General features: G+C 50.7%; 1 protein-coding gene across 1 annotated transcript in view; it reads left to right on the top strand.

The window, feature by feature from the left end:
* Positions 1-24,453, top strand: part of phldb2b (pleckstrin homology-like domain, family B, member 2b) — a 329,018-nt gene that overhangs the window by 241,479 nt on the left and 63,086 nt on the right. Inside the window, exons 13-15 of the mRNA XM_038802341.1 lie at positions 1,988-2,104; positions 3,193-3,381; positions 19,047-19,187. Coding sequence (XP_038658269.1) covers positions 1,988-2,104; positions 3,193-3,381; positions 19,047-19,187 — 447 coding nt within the window. The remainder of the gene's footprint in view (positions 1-1,987; positions 2,105-3,192; positions 3,382-19,046; positions 19,188-24,453) is intronic.

Here is a 24,453-nt window from a genome sequence, read left to right as displayed (position 1 = left end):
TGAGCATCCTTTTCAGACCGACACCCTGCTCAGGTCACTTGTGAAGGCTCATCATTTGACAGATGAGAACTCCTCAGTCATTCGTGTCTAACTTGTAAAATGTCAGAGGTTCTGTGGAATACATAATGATCCAATTCTGCCAGTTAAAGACAAAACTATCTTTTGATATCAAAATTGGTGGGGACGGGGTTCTGGGAGTCATCGGGGATGTCGGTGGGAGGGGGGGGGGCTGGAATGGGGAATCCTGGGCAAGGGAGGATCCTGTTCCTCAGGGAAGGTCTCTCACTAATCTGGAGGGCCTCTTTGATAGTTGTACCTGCAGCGATCATTTTCGGAAATCTCACCAGTGAGATGGCATTTCTGCTTTGGCCCCAGCCAATCAGGGTCCTCGATGGATCCTGACGACCACTTCCACATGGGCCTGCTGCCCAAACCCACTGGCTGGAAATCAGTGGAAAATGGAGTATCACCGTGGTAACTGCACGCCCACTCTTCCCAAGGAGTGGAGAGAAGTTAAATTGCTCACCTGGCTGGGGGAAGGCGTTGGATTGGCTTGTGTTAGAGGTTAAAGGGGGCAGGGAGCAGCAACAGCTGGCTATCCTCACAGAGGACACAAGGCGAGTTTGATTCAACTCACGTTAGGCAACATTCCTGAGCTGAATCCAATTTTTACTCTCTGGCTGGATGGAGCCAACAACTAATGTGGGACCTGATCTTACCGACTCTTTGATCTATTTAATTACTCTGCCTATGGTTTGAAAATTGCAGTATGTCTGTGAATCTAATCAATTCGCTGTTATCCACAGGAATCCTTTGTGGAAGTGACGCAGCATCATCCAGTGCTAGTATCATTCCCCCATTCCAGGGTCAGGGTATCGGTGGTTTCCACGAATCTCCCAGCTTTAGTGGCTTAAATAATTCAGTCTGAGGGCCTCCTCCTCCCTGTAGGAGGGGAAGGGATCACAAATGATAGTTTATGTCTCCCCCCCCCCCCCCCCCCCCCCCCCCCCCCCCCCCTCAAAATCTCATAATACATCCTGATGTGATGTGACGTGCCAAGGTGTGAGGTCAGGACATTGTGGAGCTGTGACAGCTTTGTCTTCATGGTATCAATGTGAAAGGTGGATGCACTGTCCGTGATTGGACTATTTATAAAGTTGCTGCAGCTTAATTCAATTCCAACTCGGGAATGATAATTAAAGGAGAAAGTTCCTGCATTCGACTGGGTGATGTGTATATTTTTCCTTTAACAGAATTCCTAATTTGATTTTCTGGTTAGTAGGCATCCAGTGCAGCAGGTAATGTCAGTCCCATGAAGGATTTAGCAATGCATTGCGACCAATTAAACTGGTATTGACCAGTTAGCTGCTAATAGGGATGAACTGTGCATCAATCATAACGAAAAGGCTTCATGTCCGGCCCAAAGAATTGCTAGGACGAGCACATTGGGCACCCACAGCAGTCGTTTAAACCCTCCTGTTTGTCAAACCATCAGAGCTCGGGTTGTTCCAGATTTTGAAGCAAATTGCCCAGTCTGCAGCCTCTGTAGGTAGCTGTGAGATCTGGCTTCTGAACAATCAGCAATTGGAAAGGATTCCAGGAGTAGGCCCATCTCCTGAATGTCTCAATGGAAGATAGACAAAAGTCAGGTCAATTTTAGCCAAACACTTCCTTCCCCCATCCCGTCTTGCACCCTATCGGGAAACTGACAGGATTGGGTGCAACACTGGTTTGACCCTGTGTCAGATCTTACTATTTTTTGAAATCATTAGAGGATGCTATCGGGTGGGATGTAAACTTGACCCTTTACCCTCTTGTAATAAATACCCTTTCTACAGTGTACCATTCAGCTCCCCCGCCCTCACTCTTGTGTGTGGTTTAACTATCGAATCTGTGCAACAAATTCCACTCCTCTGATAATGCTGTTTACCTTCTGTACTTTTCTTCCTTTTAACCTTTCTCTACTCCTACACCTCTTTCTCCTCAGGACTATGTGACTGTCAACCAGATTAATCAGTTATACAGCAGCCCAAAGACCAATTGCCCCCCTGATTCTGTTGCTGAGTCTCCTGAGGCAATTGCTGAAGCTCCCAGCCCCCAACAGGTAACCGCAACTCATCACCAAGATCTGGTCTTGGCAAATTTCCAAATGAATCTGTGATAGAGAGCAGAAACAGGATGATCCCATCACCATAAAAGGTCACAAATCTAACAAGCCAGTGCTAAAGGGGTTGGGGTCACTTGTTTAGGTGCCCTGGTGTCTGCCTGAAATGAAACCTGCCTTTAATTGTTAAATTCCTTTCCCCCGTTCCCGCTTCACATTCAGGATGAACATATTTCCCCGTCAAGGCCTACCTGATATTTTTGGGTGCAGAGAAGCCTAACTGATGATTCTTAAAGGGATGGCTGATGGCCCCTCATAAGATGGCCCCCAAATGTGAAATTGGAAGGAGGAGGAGTTCTCCTGGGTCCTCTGCTATCTGTGCTTTTGCCCTTCCTGAGTGTCTACTTTATTTCCTGCTCTTGGATTCTGGGCCTTATTGTGGGCTGGAATTGGTAACGGTCCCGGATAGGTCGCCTGTGACGGGGCCTGATTTATTCGGATGAGGCCTGCAGTTTAGTGAGGCCTGGCTCTTGGGCCTCTCAGACGAGCCTTCTGCTTGGCACCTGAATTGGGGCCGCGAGGAATGTGGATATCTTGTGTGGTATTTCAACCCCCACCCTGCTCCCAGCTTCAGGCAGGCTAGCCGTGTCACATTGGCCTTCGATGAGCACACCAGCTATCATGTGGCGACACAACGTGGTGCTTCGTAGCTGGAATGTTCTGGAATATTTCTGCAGGCCATGTCATCGCTGCCCTGTTGAATCCAGCATCCACTACTTCTGGGCGAGGGGATACCTCAGAACCTGCCTGCTTTTGTGATGCCGGGGGTGCAGCTCCTCCCCCCTCCCTCTTCCCCCAGAGGTATTTACAGGGTAATTATTTTGGAAGCAAAGACTGGCTTCTCTGGTTTCAGCCCCCATCTCTGCCTTGGCCCGCCCTTGCCGGCCTCCCCACCACATCCCAGGCCCAAGGTATTTGCTGTCTCTTATTTGCTCAAAGTCACCTGATTGAAGCCGTTAGACATGCAGTGTTGACTGACACCCACTTCTTCTGTCCTGAGTTTGTTTTACCTGCTTTTGTTGGTTTAGCAATCAAAGCTATTGCCTTCCTGTCTTGGACGTGACTCCCCTTCTCAGCTCTCCTCTCGGCCTGTGCCCAAACCACCTGCGGTGCACTGGCCTGATGATGTGGTACCTTGTGTAGATGCTGCTGTTTCTCCTTCTGCTCTGCCTCCTCCACCTCCACTTCCAGCTAAAAAACATAGCAGACGCAATCAGGTAATGTCTCAATGTGTCTCCTTCTGCTATCACTCTGTGAAATGTTCTCAACTTTCAAGTTGGTGTGGCTTTATAAAATATAAAACAGAGTAAATGGTCTGTGTTACAGGGGATATTTATGCACAACCGCTTGAGTACAAACCTGCCACTATCCCAAGCGGTTGTGTATAAATATTCCCTGTAACACAGACCATTTACTCTTTTTGCTCTCTCGCTCTCTCTCTCACTCTCAGTGTGTCTTAAAGCGGCGGCACGGTGGTTAGCACTCCTGCCTCAAAGCACCAGGGATCCTGGTTCAATTCCAGCCTTACTGTCTGCGTGGAGTATGCACGTTCTCCCCGTGTCTGCATGGGTTTCTTCCGGGTGCTACGGTTTTTTCCCACAGTCCAAAGATGTGCGGGTTAGGTGGATTGGCCTTGCTAAATTGCCCTTAAGAGTCCAGAAAAGGTTAGATGGGGTTACGGGGATAGGGTGGGGGCGTGGGCCTAGGTAGGGTTGGTGCAGTCTCCATGGGCCGGATGGCCTCCTATACTGTAGGGATTCTATGATTCGATTTAAATTCTCTAGTCTTCTGTAGCTTAACTGGAAGTCTTTACTAACTATTCAACTTTACTAACTATTCAACTAACTCTTTCCACTTGTTCTGTAAATGGTAGGAGCTAGGGGCTATGTCTGTTTTTAGGTCTGTACACATCTCTGCTCAACACCACATTGACCCCTGGGTCTGGGTCACTGCCACTTACACCACTGTGGGGATGGTACCGTATTCAGTCCCACATTAACCCTGTATGTACCAGGCCCATGTACTACACCTCACCTGAGTCTTTATATAATGTATATGGAGTGGCGCTAGTTATCTGCCTCATGCATTTACATTGTTACTGTATTACCGTTATTACTTTATTCGCATTTTACAACATTCTCACTACATCACTACTCGTGGCATAGTGCTTAGCACTGCTACCTCACAGCGCCAGAGACCCGGGTTCAATTCGAGCCTCAGGTGACTCTCTGTGCGGAATCTGCACGTTCTCCCTGTGTGCGTGGGTTTCCTCCGGGTGCTCCGGTTTCCTCCCACAGTCCAAAGATGTGCAGGTTAGGTGGATTGGCCATGATAAATTGCCCCTTAGTGTTCAAAGGTTAGGTGGGGTTACAGGGATAGGGCAGAGATTGGGCCTAGGTGGTGTGCTGTTTTAGAAGGTTGGTTCAGACCCAATGGGACGAATGGCCACCTGCACTGTAATGATTCTGTGATATCCCCCTTCATGTGCTTGAATGTACAGGTTCAGGTGGTCTGGAGGCTGTATAGAGCTTCCACATCTCGTTCGCCGCCCTGTCAGGAGTGGCAGGCTCTGTTCATTCTGGTACTTGCGGCTGGCCTGAGGATGGACTGGCGTCTGGGTGTGCTTTCCATCCATTTGTTCCTGTTGAACCGCACTCGGCAGGATTGGCTGCTGTGTTGATCAGTGGTTCTGCTGCTGATCTAACTTGCCTCCTGTAGAGCAGATGAACATCGTGCTCGCCTATGGCATTTCTTTCCTTTCTATCTGTGAGGTGTTTTGATGCCTCTGAGGCTAAGGAACAGTGTTCTTCTGGAGAGAAGGCAGTTTACTGGTACGCTCACCTCTGCTTTTAGTTGGCGATGGTGGGAGACAGTTACCAGGTTCCAGCGTCCCTTGTGGTCTTAGCATACTGATTGGAACCTGCAGTGTGTGCATGGTGGTTGCTGTGTATGATTATCAGGGCCAGAGGCCAAGGCTTATTAGACTGCTGATCTCTCGCTTGTACCATTTCAGAGAGTCATAGAGGTCTACAGCACAGAAAAGGCCCTTTGACCCATCGCACCTAACTATTCTAATCCCATTTTCCAACACTTTGTCTATAACCTTGTATGCCTTGACACTGGAGGCATCATGGGTGTCATGTAGACAGTAGGCTGGTCTGACCAAGGGGTCTGGGACCTTCAATAAGAGTAGAGGATGGCATGGTGGTACAGTGGTTAGCACTGTTGCTGCATAATGTCGTAGGGGCTGTTAGCACAGGGCTAAATCGCTGGTTTTGAAAGCAGGCCAGCAGCATGGTTTGATTCCCGTAACAGCCTCCCCGAACAGGCGCCGGAATGTGGCGACTAGGGGCTTTTCACAGTAACTTCATTTGAAGCCTACTCGTGACAATGAGCAATTTTCATTTCATAATGCCAGGTGTACCCGTGTTCCATTCCAGCCTCCGGTGACTGTCTCCCCGTGTCTGCGTGGGTTTCCTCCGGGTGCTTCGGTTTCCTCCCACAATCCAAAGATGTGCAGGTTAGGTGGATTGGCCGTGATAAATTGTCCCTTAGTGTCCAAAAGGTTAGGTGGGGTTATGGGGAGAGGGCGGGGGTGGGCCTCGGTAGGGTGATCTTTCAGAGAGTCAGTGCAGACTCGATGTGCCGAATGGTGGCCTCTTGTACTGTCGGGATTCTATGGTTCTAAACCTGCTCCACAAACAGATAAAGAGTTCAGGACGGGATTCTCTGTCCCGTTTTCCGGCACGGCACGCCCCCACCGGCAGCAGGATTCTCTATTCCCGCAGCCAACCATGTGGCCACCCCAAGCTGACGGGAAACACGTGGGCGTGGATGAGCTGCCGGCGAAGCGGAGGATTCCTCTCATGGAGAATCCCGTTTTTTTTAAACATTTGTTTTTAAATTTCCAATTCAGGGGCTATTTAGCGTGGCCAACCCACCTACCCTACACATCTTTGTATTGTGGGGGTGAGACCCACAAATATACGGAGAGAATGTGCAAACTCCACACAGACAGTGACCCAGGGCCGGGATCGAACCTGGGTCCTCGGTGCCATGAGGCAGCAGTGTTAACCACTGCGCCACCTTGCCACCCTGAGAGTACAGAGCTGAAGTACCAGCCTGAATACTTCTCAGTGATTGTGGCAGTCACCACTAGCTGTATTATATGTATTACGGTAAGACATATATACTAGAGGTACATGGGTAAATCCCTGCCTGCTGGCTCCACCCAGTAGGTGGAGTATAAATGTGTGTGCTCGCCGGTGCTGCAGCCATTCTGGTAGCAGCTACAAGAGGCACAACATCTTTGCTCAATAAAGCCTCGATTATTCCACTACTCTCGCCTTTGTGGTAATTGATAGTGCATCAGTGATTGAGCACTCAACTCATGCAATTCCGCCTGGCTAACGACAGTGGTTGTCTTCACCTCCTCTGCCATCTGGGGGAGATCCTGGGCTTTGCAGGGATCCCTGCTCAGGAAAGAGGCATCGGAGCTCAAAGACCTGTTTGCTACCATATCTCAGCGGTTCCAAAATCACACCAAAGACTGGAATACTGATTCCTTCTGCCCTGCCGAGTGTCTATTGTGTGAAGCCAGAGCTTTTTGAGCCAGGGTTCCTTTCGTTGGGACGGTCACATAGGAATTAGAATCTAATTTCAAATTTGTGAGATGGTTATTGACAAATATATCTGTATTCTAAAATGATAAACCGAGATCTTTGACCTGACCAAAGACACATGGCTGTGTGTCTTAGTTGTTTTTCAATTCATTTATGGACGTAGGTGTCACTGGCTGGGCCAGCATTTATTGCCCATTCCTAGTTACCCTTCAGAAGGCGGTGATGAGCTGCCTTTCTGAACCGCTGCAGTCCCTGAGGTGTAGGAACACCCACAGTGTGGTTAGGGAGGGTGCTCCAGGATTTTGACGCAGCGACAATGAAGGATGGGCTGGATTCTCCATTCCTGAACCGAAGTGCTGACACCAACAGAGGATCCGTGGAGTTCCACGTCAGGAAAATTGGTGCCGCACCTGCATCGATTCCGCTACAGGTGAGGGGCCAGCACCGGCTCCATGTGCAGCACCTGCAGAACACGCAGAAAACAGTGGGGGAATCGGCAGGTCCGTGATGGACAGATGTAGGGCTGACAAACTGCAGCCGCGCATAAACTATACACCCCCCACATTCGCACCGATCGTGCCTGCAAAGGTGGCTCTGCTTCTGCTGGATCACATTCTCGTCCACCTCAACCCCATAGCCCACCTCCTGGCCTCCCCCCACAACCCTGCCAGAAGCCCCCCAACCCTGCCAGAAGATCCCCAACCCTGCCAGAAGCCCCCCCAGCCAGCGGCACGACTGTTGGTGAAGTATGGCAGTGTTGGACTTTCTCTCCGCAGCCACCACGCCAGGTTCATGACCATTGAGAGTGCACGTGGAGCGCGCCGTTGGGAACTTGGCCCAATGGAGGCAGAGCATCGTGGGTGGGCCCGCTAATTAGATGCAACAGCGTGCGTTGCAATTACGCGTTTTGAAGGGGGTGGAGCATCGCGATTCGGTATCAAACTGGCGTCTGCAGCGATTTCGACGTAAGGAGCTATTCTCTGCCTGATCGTCATTCCCGATTTCGGCGTGGGGCAATGGAGAATCCAGCCCCATATATTTCCAAGTCAGGATGGTGACTTGGAGGGGAACGTTCAAGTGGTGGTGTTCCCAGGTAACTGCTGGTGTTCTGCTAGGTGGTAGTGGTCTTAGGTTGGGCAGGTACTGCTTAAGGGGGCATGGTGAGTTCCTGCAGTGCATCTTGTAGATGGTGCACAAGGCTGCTACTGTGCATCAGTCGTGGAGGGAGTGAATGTTTGTGGAAGGGGTGCGAATCAAATGGGCTGCTTTGTCCTGGATGGTGTTGAGCTTCTTGAGTGTTGTTGGAGCTGCACTCATCCAGATAAGTGGAGATTATTCCATCACATTCCTGAATTGTGCCTTGCAGGTGGTGAACAGGCTTTGGGGAGTCAGGAGGTGAGTTACTCGCCACAGGATTCCTAGCCTTTGAAACTACTCTTGCAGCCACAGCGGAAGTCACAATAGCCCCAAGGTCCATAGGCTGCCCTCCCCTTCTGAGAAAGAGGTGACTGGTGGTAGTTTAACTTGAGGGTCACCACGTCTCAGGCGAGGGGCGAGAGGCGGATCCATCATGAATAACCTCAGCCGGTAAGGGAATTGAACCCGCGCTGTTGGTGTCGATCCACATCGCAAACCAGCCAACTGAACTAACTTATCCCCTGTAGCCACTGTATTTATATAGTTAGTCCAGATCAGTTTCTGGTCAATGGTAGCCCCCAGGATGTTAATAGTGGGTGATTCAGTGATGGGAATGTCATTAAATGTCATGGGACGATGGTTAGATTCACTCTTGTTGGAGATGGTCATTGCGTGGATTATATTTGGGCTATGTATGCGGGGCTGGGGTTTTGACTTGCACAGTTTGCCATAGTATGCAATCATGTTTCAGTGGAAGCATTGGTTTGTACTCACAGGACACTGATCTGCCCTGTGCAGTGCTGGCAAGATCGCTCTGCTGGGTGGTTCAGGAATTGCTTTCCTTGACTTGGATTGTCCCTGTGACCTGATAAACTGGACTGAGGGTTGGCTCCTGCTTTAAGTTGTATTCTTTACCATTGAATTGTCCTGTGTTACACACATAGCTCATCCAATCTAACTGCTGGACTGCCTTATCCAGGGTTAGATTTTCCTTGGCTTTCAGGAGATCTGAGAGCACCCCGTCTGTCACATCACCAAGATTCTGTCTCTGAATCTCCATATTCACATCCCTCAGCTGTCCTGTACATTTTTTAAAAATATATTTTTATTGAAGTTTTCTTTTCACGTAAAATAAAAATAGAAATGAAATATCATTTGCAAACTGCTACCCTTGATGAAAAAAAACAACCATAAACCCCCCACCCCCCACTGACCCTATTGGTTAAAGTGGCATGTCACCTGCTCCTTTTCTCACTTATTTAAACTTGAAGCAATGCTGTATCTCATGAGACCATCAATTCACGCGACACGTGGTTAGAAGTGAACAGTGGTTTTAATCGTCTTACAACAGAGCCTGCCTGTGACGAGATGAACTCTAGATGAACTAGCAGGCAGGCTCCGACTGCCAAGCTTTATACAACCAGTGGGGGGGAGGAATCATGGGCGGAGCCAAGGGTGGAGCCCAGTACAAACTTCCGTACATTCCCAGTACACCTCCCCCTAGGGGCAGAGCCGCGCAACTGCTTGTGCGCCGTGCTTACAGAGGCATGGTACAACATGTGTGATAACAGTGTGAATTATGCTATCATGATTCACCACAGTATCTTAAGAATCCTTTTTCACAATTTTGTGATTGGTTTGGGCCTTGAATTAATCCAAATTGAGTTGAAAGTGTGGAATTGTGATCCATGTTAAAATGTTTAAACGTACATGTGTAGCTTTAAGAGCTTACGGATATCCAAGAGGGAGTTGATGTTGACTCCGAGACAAAAGGATTTCCCACGCTTGTTGGTTTTTGCTGGTTTTTGCTGCAAAATAGTGACAGCGTGCTTTTGGAAGAAAACATTTTCAACACTGACTGCCTGGGTCAGTTGTCTGCTGATTCTGTTAAGCGGTTTGCTTTGCTGAGTGGCGAGGCGTTCAAATTCAAACTTCAGCTTGCTGGACAGGCACGATATTCCTGAGAGATTTAATTATTCTTTCTTTTTAACAAGCTCAGAAACCATGGGGTGGATTCTCCATTGCTGGCCGTCGGTGGATGCTCTGGTCCCCCTCTGGTTGGCCACAGCAGGGAGCTGGGCGCCCCTGTCGGCAGGAGGATCGGTGATTTGCATCATTTCCATGTGATTAATGGACTACAAGCCCAAGACCCCACTCCTTCATTATACACGGGCCCCCACAGCGGGAAATCATTCTGGTGGGATTTGGTGCAGGTTTTCCCAAGCATGGCCCGGTCGCGGTGGACCTCGCAGTGGATCAAAGTGGTCAGCGGACAAGTGAGGTGCTCCACAATGTCTATCGGAAGACACTCTCCCCACTGCACGATGCAAATATGTTTCCCCCCAATCAGAGATCCTGCTAATCAGATACACCTCTAAAGTGTTCTCTCCAGCTCTCGTGCTCTACCCGTCATGCAATGGCTCACAAAATTTAGCGCGATCTCACAAGACCTTGGGATGCTTTGGGATCTATCCCCTTCACCTCGAAGACCTCGGGCGTGTGCCGTTCAGAACTGGTCTCCTCCAATGGGGACCAGATGGAACAGACCCTGGGGGTCTCCCAGGGGATCGAAGGTCCCCAGGTGCGTGCCCTCTGGGCAGGGTGGCACTCTGACACTGCTGGTATCACTCGGGAAACCGGGCACTGCTAACCTTGCACGCTGGCTCTGACAGCCACACCGAGAAATAGCAGCTAGCCGAGGTCCTCAGTACAGAAAACGAGCTATGTGCGGCCTGGCCGCGGGATCCCTGCTGAGGCCCCCTGGGAAACATGTGGCTCAGCATGCCCACTTTGGGACTGTGTTCCCATTTAGTAAAATCGTGCCTTTCATCTTGCTTGGTGGCCATGGTTTCCCGAAGGCTATGGGGTTTCCATGGAGAAAGACTTGCCAACCAAACAACAGCCTTTTCCCTGTGGTATAAATTGTTTGTTTTGTTGAATGGAAGATGAAAAGCTTCAGTAACATTTCTCTCTTTTCAACAATATTCAAATTCGAATATTAAAACAAAGGGGTGGAATTTTCCCGAATATCTGCAAAGTGGGTAGGGAAAGCAGCGTCAGAGTTGTGGCACCAATGGCGGCTTTCTCTGTCGCATTGTTGGGAACATTGAAAAGAAATGGCAATGGGCAGTGTGGTGAATTATAAATACTAATAATCCACACTGTATTGTAAAACATGTGTTAATCCTGTATATTGTATTGGATCACGTGTAGTTGCGCGGCTCTACCCATAGGGGGAGATGAGGAGCTGGTACTGGGCTCCACCCTTGGCTCCACCCATGGCTCCTCCCCTTAACCGGATGTATAAAGGTTGATGCTGAGAGCCTGCCTGCCAGTTCATCTGGAGTTCATCTCGTCACAGGCAGGCTCTATTGTAAGACGATTAAAACCACTGTTCACTTCTAACCACGTGTGACGTGAATTGATGGTCTCATCAGGTGGGTTCCTCAATATCACGCTGGCATTAGTGCCGTGGGACAGTGCCAGGAGGCAATACTGGGGGTTAGTGCCAGGGTGGTTCCAGGGCATGGCAACCTTTCCCCAAGTGATACTCTCACCAGAGCTCCCTCGAGAGGTCTACCCGCCCAGTGCATGCCATGAGAGACCAGTCGTAATTCACGGCATTCTGTCCTCGTGCGAATGTGAATGGAGGGGGGCAGGGGGATGATTCAAGCATCCTGATAATGATATGTAAATGTATGGAAATGGTCAACGTCGGGAATCCCATTGTGTCACTGGCGGGGTCAATCGTGTCAGCGCTTTTACATCAGCGTGAAAAGTGATTTTGACATAACGTGAGAATTTCTGCTCCTGTCGCCGATCCCGCCTGATGATAACGAGTAGAAAAACCCCGCAAGAGCAGCCACAAAGAAAAGTGTAAACTTTAATGGGACCCACACTGGACGGTGGGGTGAGGGTCATCATTGACCAGAACGTGGGTCAACCATATTAACGCTCGAAAAGCAGCGAAACACTATGATTGACTCACTTTCCTGATCTTAAAGAACAAAGAACAATACAGCACAGGAACAGGCCCTTCGGCCCTCCAAGCCTGTACCGGTCATGATACCAACCTTTGCCCAAACCCTCAGCACTTCCTTAAAGAACAAAAATCTCTCCCTGTCTGCACCCGTTCCACCAGTCTGGTCAGGAGTTGTGAGCAAATACTCACCACTTCCCTTGATGGTGCAGCTGTCACAAGATTGGAAGCTCAACACTGTTCAGGAGGGTGTGGTATCATGTGTTATGCTGCTTCGGATAACACAGGCTGCTACTTGATGCAGTCTTAACTAAAGGATGCTCCATACACTGAAATGAGTTCAACGTGTTTATTGAACTATTAACACAGTTCTCAAATGAATTCGACTCTCTGCTAATCTAACTGTAGTAACTCAGTCTAACTGTACCAGCTTGCTCTAAGCCACGTGCTGGGGTGTGATGCTGCTGATCAACCCTGTCTAACTCTCTAGATGTCTGTCTGTGGAAAGAGACAGTGTGCGAGTGCCTCATCCCTTTTATAATGTTTATGTCCTGCCCCCTTGTGGTGATGCCACCTCTGAGTGTCCTGACTGCCCATTGGTTGTGTCCTATTCTGAGTGTTCATTGGTTGCATGTTTGCATATCATGACAGTGTTAACGTCCGGCCTGCTCATTCTCACCAGCCTCACTGTGACAACAGTGTGTACAATCTGCAGCAACCCACTACTCTCATCTCTCTCAATGAGAGGGAAAATCATCCACATTGATCACCCAGGAAGTGGTGTGAACCAGCGCTGAATCAGAAACTCTGTACACAGAGTCATGACTTAAAGTTGTGTCTGTCTTCCTGGAAAGAGCAACTTCAAGCAAATTAGATTTTTCCATTAAAGTCAATGTAAAAACTGACGTTAGAATCTCTAGGACCTTTTTCAACAAAACAAAAACATTAAAACAATATAGCCTCTAAGATGGAATACTTTCCATTGGCTAATTTGCTAACTTTGCAAATGAAATAACATTTAAAATCAAATAAATGTAAAAATATAAAAGAAATGTACTAATTCTACTTCCCTGAAGCTCACAAGCTCTCCTGCCCACTGCACCACAAGCTCGGCACACATCCCACTCCCGGACCCTCCCACTCCCGGACCCTCCCACTCCCGGACCCTCCCTCACACTGACCCTCCCTCACACTGACCCTCCCTCACACTGACCCTCCCTCACATTGACCCTCCCTCACACTGACCCTCCCTCATTCCCTGACCCTCCCTCACATTGAACCTCCCTCACATTGAACCTCCCTCACATTGAACCTCCCTCACATTGAACCTCCCTCACACTGACCCTCCCTCACACTGACCCTCCCTCACACTGACCCTCCCTCACACTGACCCTCCCTCACATTGACCCTCCCTCACACTGACCCTCCCTCATTCCCTGACCCTCCCTCACATTGAACCTCCCTCACATTGACCCTCCCTCACACTGACCCTCCCTCACACTGACCCTCCCTCACACTGACCCTCCCTCACACTGACCCTCCCTCACACTGACCCTCCCTCACACTGACCCTCCCGCACACTGACCCTCCCGCACACTGACCCTCCCTCAAACTGACCCTCCCTCAAACTGACCCTCCCTCACATTGACCCTCCCTCACATTGACCCTCCCTCACATTGACCCTCCCTCACACTGACCCTCCCTCACACTGACCCTCCCTCACACTGACCCTCCCTCACACTGACCCTCCCTCACTCCCTGACCCTCCCTCACTCCCTGACCCTCCCTCACTCCCTGACCCTCCCTCACTCCCTGACCCTCCCTCACTCCCTGACCCTCCCTCACTGACCCTCCCTGACTCATTGATCCTCCTTCATACACTAATCCTCACTCCCTGACCCTCCTTCACTGACCCTCCCTGACTCACTGACCCTCCCTCACGCTGACCCTCCCTCACGCTGACCCTCCCTCACGCTGACCCTCCCTCACACTGACCCTCCCTCACACTGACTCTCCCTCACACTGACCCTCCCTCACACTGACCCTCCCTCACACTGACCCTCCCTCACACTGACCCTCCCTCACACACTGACCCTCCCTCACACTGACCCTCCCTCACACTGACCCTCCCTCACACTGACCCTCCCTCACACTGACCCTCCCTCACACTGACCCTCCCTCACACACTGACCCTCCCTCACACACTGACCCTCCCTCACACACTGACCCTCCCTCACACACTGACCCTCCCTCACACACTAACCCTCCCTCACACTGACCCTCCCTCACACTGCCTCCCTCACACTGACCCTCCCTCACACTGACCCTCCCTCACACTGACCCTCCCTCACACTGACCCTCCCTCACACTGACCCTCCCTCACACTGACCCTCCCTCACACTGACCCTCCCTCACTCTCTGACCCTCCGTGACTGACCCTCCTTGATTGACACTCCCTGACTCATTGACCCTCCCTCACACTGACCCTCCTTCATACACTGATCCTCGCTCCCTGACCCTCCCTCACAGCCTGACCCTCCCTCACTGACCCTCCCTCACTGACCCTTCCTCACTGACCCTCCCTCACTGACCCTCCCTCACTGACCCTCCCTCACTGACCCTCCCCCACTGCCCATCCCTGACTCACTGACCCTTCCTGACATTGACCCTCCCTCACACTGACCCTCCCTCACACTGACCCTCCCTCTCAATGACCCTCCCTCACACTGACCCTCCCTCACACTGACCCTCCCACACACTGACCCTCCCTCACACTGACCCTCCCTCTCAATGACCCTCCCTCACACTGACCTTCCCTCACACTGACCTTCCCTCACACTGACCCTCCCTCACGCTGACCCTCCCTCACGCTGACCCTCCCTCACGCTGACCCTCCCTCACGCTGACCCTCCCTCACGCTGACCCTCCCTCACGCTGACCCTCCCTCACGCTGACCCTCTCTCACGCTGACCCTCCCTCACGCTGACCCACCCTCACGCTGACCCACCCTCACGCTGACCCACCCTCACGCTGACCCACCCTCACGCTGACCCACCCTCACGCTGACCCACCCTCACGCTGACCCTCCCTCACACTGACTCTCCCTCACACTGACTCTCCCTCACACTGACTCTCCCTCACACTGACTCTCCCTCACACTGACTCTCCCTCCCTCACACTGACCCTCCCTCACACTGACCTTCCCTCACACTGACCCTCCCTCACACTGACCCTCCCTCACACTGACCCTCCCTCACACTGACCCTCCCTCACACTGACCCTCCCTCACATTGACCCTCCCTCACACTGACCCTCCCTCACACACTGACCCTCCCTCACACACTAACCCTCCCTCACACTGACCCTCCCTCACACTGACCCTCCCTCACACTGACCCTCCCTCACACTGACCCTCCCTCACACTGACCCTCACACTGACCCTCCCTCACACTGACCCTCCCTCACACTGACCCTCCCTCACACTGACCCTCCCTCACACTGACCCTCCCTCACACTGACACTCCCTCACACTGACCCTCCCTCACACTGACCCTCCCTCACACTGACCCTCCCTCACTCTCTGACCCTCCGTGACTGACCCTCCTTGATTGACACTCCCTGACTCATTGACCCTCCCTCACACTTACCCTCCTTCATACACTGATCCTCGCTCCCTGACCCTCCCTCACAGCCTGACCCTCCCTCACTGACCCTCCCTCACTGACCCTCCCTCACTGACCCTCCCTCACTGACCCTCCCTCACTGACCCTCCCTCACTGACCCTCCCTCACTGACCCTCCCTCACTGACCCTCCCTCACTGACCCTCCCCCACTGCCCATCCCTGACTCACTGACCCTTCCTGACATTGACCCTCCCTCACATTGACCCTCCCTCACACTGACCCTCCCTCTCAATGACCCTCCCTCACACTGACCCTCCCTCACAATGACCTTCCCTCACACTGACCTTCCCTCACACTGACCCTCCCTCTCAATGACCCTCCCTCACAGACCTTCCCTCACGCTGACCCTCCCTCACGCTGACCCTCCCTCACGCTGACCCTCCCTCACGCTGACCCTCCCTCACGCTGACCCTCCCTCACGCTGACCCTCCCTCACGCTGACCCTCCCTCACGCTGACCCTCCCTCACGCTGACCCTCCCTCACGCTGACCCTCCCTCACGCTGACCCTCCCTCACGCTGACCCTCCCTCACGCTGACCCTCCCTCACGCTGACCCACCCTCACGCTGACCCTCCCTCACGCTGACTCTCCCTCACACTGACTCTCCCTCACACTGACTCTCCCTCACACTGACCCTCCCTCATACTGACTCTCCCTCACACTGACTCTCCCTCCCTCACACTGACCCTCCCTCATACTGACACTCCCTCACACTGACCCTCCCTCATACTGACCCTCCCTCACTGCCTGACCCTCCCTCACTGCCTGACCCTCCTTCACTGCCTGACCCTCCCTCACTGCCTGACCCTCCCTCACTGCCTGACCTTCCCTCACTGCCTGACCCTCCCTCACTCACTGACCCTCCCTCCCTCACACTGACCCTCCCTCACACTGACCCTCCCTCACACTGACCCTCCCTCACACTGACCCTCCCTCACACTGACCCTCCCTCACACTGACCCTCCCTCACACTGACCCTCCCTCACACTGACCCTCCCTCACACTGACCCTCCCTCACACTGACCCTCCCTCACACTGATCCTCCCTCACACTGACCCTCCCTCACTCCTTGACCCTCCCTCACTCCTTGACCCTCCCTCACTGACCCTCCCTGACTCACTCACCCTTCCTCACACACTGACCCTCCCTCACACTGACCCTCCCTCACACTGACCCTCCTTCACACTGACCCTCCCTCACACACTGACTCTCCCTCACTCCCTGACTCTCCTTCTCAATGACCCTCCCTCACTCCCTGACTCTCCCTCACTCCCTGACTCTCCCTATCAATGACCCTCCCTCACACTGACCCTCCCTCACTCCCTGACTCTCCTTCTCAATGACCCTCCCTCACACACTGACTCTCCCTCACTCCCTGACTCTCCCTCTCAATGACCCTCCCTCTCGCTGACCTTGCCTCCCATGGCCTGCCGCGTCCTGACTCTCCTGGTTGCTGCAGACCCTTCTCCCATTGAATCTCCTGCTCTCTGCCTCCCGCTTGCTTCCTCTCTGGCCCGAACCCTCGCTGTGAGAGAGGGATCTGGAGATGAGCAATGAGAGGCAGGAAGAGCAGCTTCAACTTGCAGCCAGGTAGCCGGTGTCCAAACTGGTGTGAAACAACTGTAAAAGAAAACTTCTGCCGCTAAACAGGAACATGAACTCCATTAACTGATCGAAATTAAAGCAAAACGACTTAAAATGCAGCAACTTAAAACTGGGATTTCTCGCATTTTAATAACCGTTTGGTTCAACAGGGATTTGAGGCTAATTCACATACTGGTGGGATTTTCTCTGTCTGCTATTCCTCTGAACAAATGCTGCTTTCATGTTTGAGGTGTGGGGGTCGCTGGGAAGGTGCTGGTCAGCTGCCTTCTGGAACCACCGCAGCCGACCTGACCTATAGTAAGTGATTAATATTCCGTTATTTAGATAGGGTCCATCACGGTAGCATTGTGGATAGCGCAATGGCTTCACAGCTCCAGGGTCCCAGGTTCGATTGCGGCTTGGGTCACTGTCTGTGCGGAGTCTGCACATCCTCCCCGTGTGTGCGTGGGTTTCCTCCGGGTGCTCCGGTTTCCTCCCACAGTCCAAAGATGTGCAGGTTAGGTGGATTGGCCATGATAAATTGCCCTTAGTGTCCAAAATTGCCCTTAGTGTTGGGTGGGGTTATTGGGTTGTGGGGATAGGGTGGAGGTGTTGACCTTGGGTAGGGTGCTCTTTCTAAGAGCAGACTCGATGGGCCGAATGGCCTCTTTCTGCATTGTAAATTCTATGATCTATGATCAAACGTAAGACCATTAGACATTGGAACAGAATTAGGCCACTCGGCCCATCGAGTCTGCTCCGCCATTCAATCATGGCTGATATTTTCTCATCCCCATTTCTTCTCCCCATAACCCCTGATCCTCTTATTAATCAAGAACCTATCTATCTCTGTCTTAAAGATACTCAGTGATTTGGCCTCCACAGCATTCTGCGGCAAAGAATTCCACAGATTCACTACCCTATGGTCTAGCAGTTGTCCCATCAGAGAATTATCTGGGGGCATGGGTTCAAATCCCACTAAGGCAGCTGGTAGAATTTAAATTCAGTTAATAACCTGGAATATAAAACTATTCTCAGTAATTATAGAACAGTACAGCACAGAACAGGCCCTTCGGCCCTCGATGTTGTGCCGAGCAATGATCACCCTACTTAAACCCACGTAACCCGTATACCCGTAACCCAACAATCCCCCCATTAACCTTACACTACGGGCAATTTAGCATGGCCAATCCACCTAACCCGCACATCTTTGGACTGTGGGAGGAAACCGGAGCACCCGGAGGAAACCCACGCACACACGGGGAGGACGTGCAGACTCCACACAGACAGTGACCCAGCCGGGAATCGAACCTGGGACCCTGGAGCTGTGAAGCATTGATGCTAACCACCATGCTACCGTGAGGCCCCTAAATGGTTACCATGAAACGATTGTCGACTGTTGTGAAAACACAGCTCGTTCGTGAATTCCCTTGAGGGAAGGAAATCTGTCATCCTTACCCGATCTGGCCTACCTGCGACTCCAGACCCACAGCAATGTGGCTGATTCTTAACCTCCCTCTGAAATGGCCGAGCAAACCACTCAGTTCAAGGCAATTAGGGATGGGCAACAAATGCTGAATCGTGATACAGTAATTTTAGGAAAGGATTAACTGGCTGGATGATAGTCAGGGTTTCTTGTTGTATTGAATGTAAGCACTGTAAGCAGTTGTAATGTTTCAAGTGACTGTGGGTGAACAGCCTGTGTATAGCTCAATGATCAAGATATGACAGGTAAGTGTCACAGGAAGTCCCTGTGACCCATACAGGAAGTGTATCTTTCAAAGCATGACCGTTAGCATGGACAATGTTATATTTTGCAGTGGGGACACTTGGTTGCTGGAGGTACTTATTGGAATATATCACCTTTCATTTCAAAGAACTGCCGCAGCCTGGAGGACAGACGGAAAGAACAGAAAGAGGGTTTGCATCTGAGCGACACAATGCCCAGGAAAAAAAGTAGCTTGGCTGCTGCATCGAAGTATAGTAGTGCGACTCTGGGTCACAGTTCAACCCCTAAGGTAAGTCTATGAACAGAATAATCACAAAGAAATAGTGTGTGAAAAGTGAATCACCCCATTGTTGTCTGGTCTCAAACAGACTCTTGTGTGCTAGAGAAGGATTTGGTGCTGCTTTGGAGTAGAAAGTAGACCCGGCCTGAAATTGAGCCTGGGCCTCAACCACCTCCGAGGATGAAATGACCGTTTTAGTCGGGACACCACAGGCAGCACCCACCCCCATGGGGAGCGACCATTAAGAATGGTCCGGAGATGGGCGGCACGTGGCAGTGGTTAGCGCTGCAGCCTACGGCGCTGACGACCCGGGTTCGAATCCCGGCCCGGGTCACTGTCCGTGTCGAGTTTGCACATTCTCCCGTGTCTGCGTGGGTTTCAACCCTACAACCCAAAGATGTGCAGGGTAGGTGGATTGGCCACACTAATTTGCCCCTTAATTGGAGAAACAATATAATTGGGTACTCTAAATTTATTTAAAAAAAGAAAGTAAAATTCTAAAAATAAAGATTTTTTTAAAATGAATGGTCCGGGGATGAGAGCCATGATCACCAGGACTGTGAAGTTGGGGCATGGGGGAGGGGAACACTCCTGCTCCACCATGGCTCCACTGAAAAGTGAGCTCAGCAGCCTTGGCATCTGATTCACTCCCAACGCCTTCCCGGCAACATTCAAGAAGTTTGACACCATCCAGGACAAAGCAGTCTCCTTGATTGGCATCCCATCCACGACATTCACTCCCTTCACTACCAACACACAGTGGCAGCCGTGTGTACGATCTACAAGATGCACTGCAGCAACTCACCAAAGGTTCCTTAGACAACACCTTCCAAACCCACAAACACTACCATGTAGAAGAATACATGGGAACACCACTACCTGGAGCTTCCCCTTCAAGTTATTCACCATCCTGAATTAGAAATATATTGCCATTCCTTCACTTTCGCTGGATCAAAATTCCAGATTCATAGAACGAACATAGAACGATACAGCGCAGTACAGGCCCTTCGGCCCTCGATGTTGCACCGACATGGAAAAAATCTAAAGGCCATCTAACCTACACTATGCCCTTATCATCCATATGCTTATCCAATAAACTTTTAAATGCCCCCAATGTTGGCGAGTTCACTACTGTTGCAGGTAGGGCATTCCACGGCCTCACCACTCTTTGCGTAAAAAACCCACCTCTGACCTCTGTCCTATATCTATTACCCCTCAATTTAAGGCTATGTCCCCTCGTGCTAGCCACCTCCATCCGCGGGAGAAGTCTCTCGCTGTCCACCCTATCTAACCCTCTGATCATTTTGTATGCCTCTATTAAGTCACCTCTTAACCTTCTTCTCTCTAACGAAAACAACCTCAAGTCCATCAGCCTTTCCTCATAAGATTTTCCCTCCATACCAGGCAACATCCTGGTAAATCTCCTCTGCACCCGTTCCAAAGCTTCCACGTCCTTCCTATAATGAGGCGACCAGAACTGTACGCAATACTCCAAATGCGGCCGTACTAGAGTTTTGTACAACTGCAACATGACCTCATGGCTCCGGAACTCAATCCCTCTACCAATAAAGGCCAACACACCATAGGCCTTCTTCACAACCCTATCAACCTGGGTGGCAACTTTCAGGGATCTATGTACATGGACACCGAGATCCCTCTGCTCATCCACACTACCAAGAATTTTACCATTAGCCAAATATTCCGCATTTCTGTTATTCTTTCCAAAGTGAATCACCTCACACTTCTCCACATTAAACTCCATTTGCCACCTCTCAGCCCAGCTCTGCAGCTTATCTATGTCCCTCTGTAACCTGCAACATCCTTCCGCACTGTCTACAACTCCACCGACTTTAGTGTCATCAGCAAATTTACTCACCCATCCTTCCGCACCCTCCTCTAGGTCATTTATAAAAATGACAAACAGCAACGGCCCCAGAACAGATCCTTGTGGTACGCCACTCGTAACTGAACTCCATTCTGAACATTTCCCATCAACTACCACTCTCTGTCTTCTTTCAACTAGCCAATTTCTGATCCACATCTCTAAATCACCCTCAATCCCCAGCCTCCGTATTTTCTGCAATAGCCGACCGTGGGGAACCTTATCAAACGCTTTACTGAAATCCATATACACCACATCAACTGCTCTACCCTCGTCAACCTGTTCAGTCACCTTCTCAAAGAACTCGATAAGGTTTGTGAGGCATGACCTACCCTTCACAAAACCATGCTGACTGTCCCTAATCATATTATTCCTATCTAGGTGATTATAAATCGTATCTTTTATAATCCTCTCCAAGACTTTACCCACCACAGACGTTAGGCTCACCGGCCTATAATTACCGGGGTTATCTCTACTCCCCTTCTTGAACAAAGGGACCACATTTGCTATCCTCCAGTCCTCTGGCACTATTCCTGTAGCCAACGATGACCTAAAAATCAAAGCCAAAGGCTCAGCAATCTCTTCCCTGGCTTCCCAGAGAATCCTAGGATAAATCCCATCCGGCCCCGGGGACTTATCTATTTTCACCTTGTCCAGAATTGCCAACACTTCTTCCCTACGCACCTCAATGCCATCTATTCTAATAGCCTGGGTCTCAGCATTCTCCTCCACAATATTATCTTTTTCCTGAGTGAATACTGACGAAAAGTATTCATTTAGTATCTCGCTTATCTCCTCAGCCTCCACACACAACTTCCCACCACTGTCCTTGACTGGCCCTACTCTTACCCTAGTCATTCTTTTATTCCTGACATACCTATAGAAAGCTTTTGGGTTTTCCTTGATCCTACCTGCCAAAGACTTCTCATGTCCCCTCCTTGCTCGTCTCAGCTCTCTCTTTAGATCCTTCCTCGCTTCCTTGTAACTATCAAGCGCCCCAACTGAAACTTCACGCCTCATCTTCACATAGGCCTCCTTCTTCCTCTTAACAAGAGATTCCACTTCTTTGGTAAACCACGGTTCCCTCGCTCGACCCCTTCCTCCCTGCCTGACTGGTACGTACTTATCAAGAACATGCAATAGCTGTTCCTTGAACAAGCTCCACATATCCATTGTGCCCAACCCTTGCAGCCTATTTCTCCAACCAACACATCCTAAGTCATGTCTAATGGCATCATAATTGCCCTTCCCCCAGCTATAACTCTTGCCCTGCGGGGTATACTTCTCCCTTTCCATCACTAACGTAAAGGTCACCGAATTGTGGTCACTGTTTCCAAAGTGCTCACCTACCTCCAGATCTAACACCTGGCCTGGTTCATTACCCAAAACCAAATCCAATGTGGCCTCGCCTCTTGTTGGCCTGTCAACATATTGTGTCAGGAAACCCTCCTGCACACATTGTACAAAGAATGACCCATCTAATGTACTCGAACTATAACTTTTCCAGTCAATATTTGGAAAGTTAAAGTCGCCCATAACAACTACCCTGTTACTTTCGCTCTTTTCCAGAATCATCTTCGCCATCCTTTCCTCTACATCCCTAGAACTATTAGGTGGCCTATAGAAAACTCCCAACAGGGTGACCTCTCCTTTCCTATTTCTAACCTCAGCCCATACTACCTCGGAAGAAGAGTCCCCATCTAGCATCCTTTCCGCCACCGTAATACTGTCCTTGACTAGCAGCGCCACACCTCCCCCTCTTTTGCCCCCTTCTCTGAGCTTACTAAAACACCTAAACCCCGGAACCTGCAACAACCATTCCTGTCCCTGCTCTATCCATGTCTCTGAAATGGCCACAACATCGAAGTCCCAGGTACCAACCCATGCTGCCAGTTCCCCTACCTTATTTCGTATACTCCTGGCATTGAAGTAGACACACTTCAAACCACCTACCTGAACACTGGCACCCTCCTGCGAAGTCAAATCTGTGCTCCTGACCTCTATACTCTCAATCTCCCGTACCCCAAAACTACAATCCAGGTTCCCATGCCCCTGCTGAATTAGTTTAAACCCCCCCAAAGAGCACTAACAAATCTCCCCCCCAGGATATTGGTGCCCCTCAGGTTCAGATGTAGACCATCCTGTCTATAGAGGTCCCACCTTCCCCAGAAAGAGCCCCAGTTATCCAGAAATCTGAATCCCTCCCGCCTGCACCATCCCTGTAGCCACGTGTTTAATTGCTCTCTCTCCCTATTCCTCATCTCACTATCACGTGGCACGGGCAACAACCCAGAGATAACAACTCTGTTTGTTCTCGCTCTGAGCTTCCATCCTAGCTCCCTAAAGGCCTGCCTGACATCCTTGTCCCCTTTCCTACCTATGTCGTTAGTGCCAATGTGGACTACGACTTGGGGCTGCTCCCCCTCCCCCTTAAGGACCCGGAAAACACGATCCGAGACATCACGTACCCTTGCACCTGGGAGGCAACATACCAAACGTGAGTCTCTCTCGCTCCCACAAAATCTCCTATCTGTGCCCCTGACTATTGAGTCCCCAATTACTAATGTTCTACTCCTTTCCCCCCTTCCCTTCTGAGCAACAGGGACAGACTCTGTGCCAGAGGCCCGTACCCCATGGCTTACCCCTGGTAAGTCGTCCCCCCCACAAGTATCCAAAACGGTATACTTGTTACTCAGGGGAACGACCGCAGGGGGTCCCTGCACTGACTGCTTCTTCCCAGTCCCTCTTACAGTTACCCATCTATCTCCAGTCTTTGGTGTAACTATTTCCCTGAAGCTCCTATCTATGACCCCCTCTGCCTCCCGAATGATCCGAAGTTCATCCAGCTCAAGCTCCAGGTCCCTAACACGGTTTTTGAGGAGCTGGAGTTGGGTGCACTTCCCACAGATGAAATCAGTAGGGACACTGACGGCGTCCCTCACCTCAAACATTCTGCAGGAGGAGCATTGTACTGCCTTCCCTGACATCACCTCTAGATTTTAAAAAAAAAACAAGAAAAAGAAAAAGAAAGGAAGAGCTTACCTGATATTACCTCAAACCCTGCTCCCGCTGAAAGGTAAGCAAATTTAAAGGCACTCATTCCCTCCCTAACAGCACTATGGGTGTACCTACACCACATGGACTGCAGTGGTTGAAGAAGGCAGCTCACCACCACCTTCTCAAGGGAAAATAGGGATTCAGTAAATGCTGGCCCAGCCACCGATGCCCACATAACATGAAGAAATAAATAAACAAGATGTTCTCCATCGAGTGAAAGATGTTTGTTTTGCCTGGGGAAGTGGTAGCTGTCTGGTTTGATATGAAATTAATTGAGAAAGAATTGGCTGCCCGTGCACCTACCTGAGCTAGACCATGCAATTGAAACTTTTCATT

The sequence above is a fragment of the Scyliorhinus canicula genome, chromosome 7 (genome assembly GCF_902713615.1).
Source record: "Scyliorhinus canicula chromosome 7, sScyCan1.1, whole genome shotgun sequence".
In the NCBI taxonomy this organism is placed as follows: domain Eukaryota; kingdom Metazoa; phylum Chordata; class Chondrichthyes; order Carcharhiniformes; family Scyliorhinidae; genus Scyliorhinus; species Scyliorhinus canicula.
The sequence above is the reverse complement of the archived record's forward strand: the minus strand, read 5'-3'. Positions and strand labels throughout refer to the sequence as shown.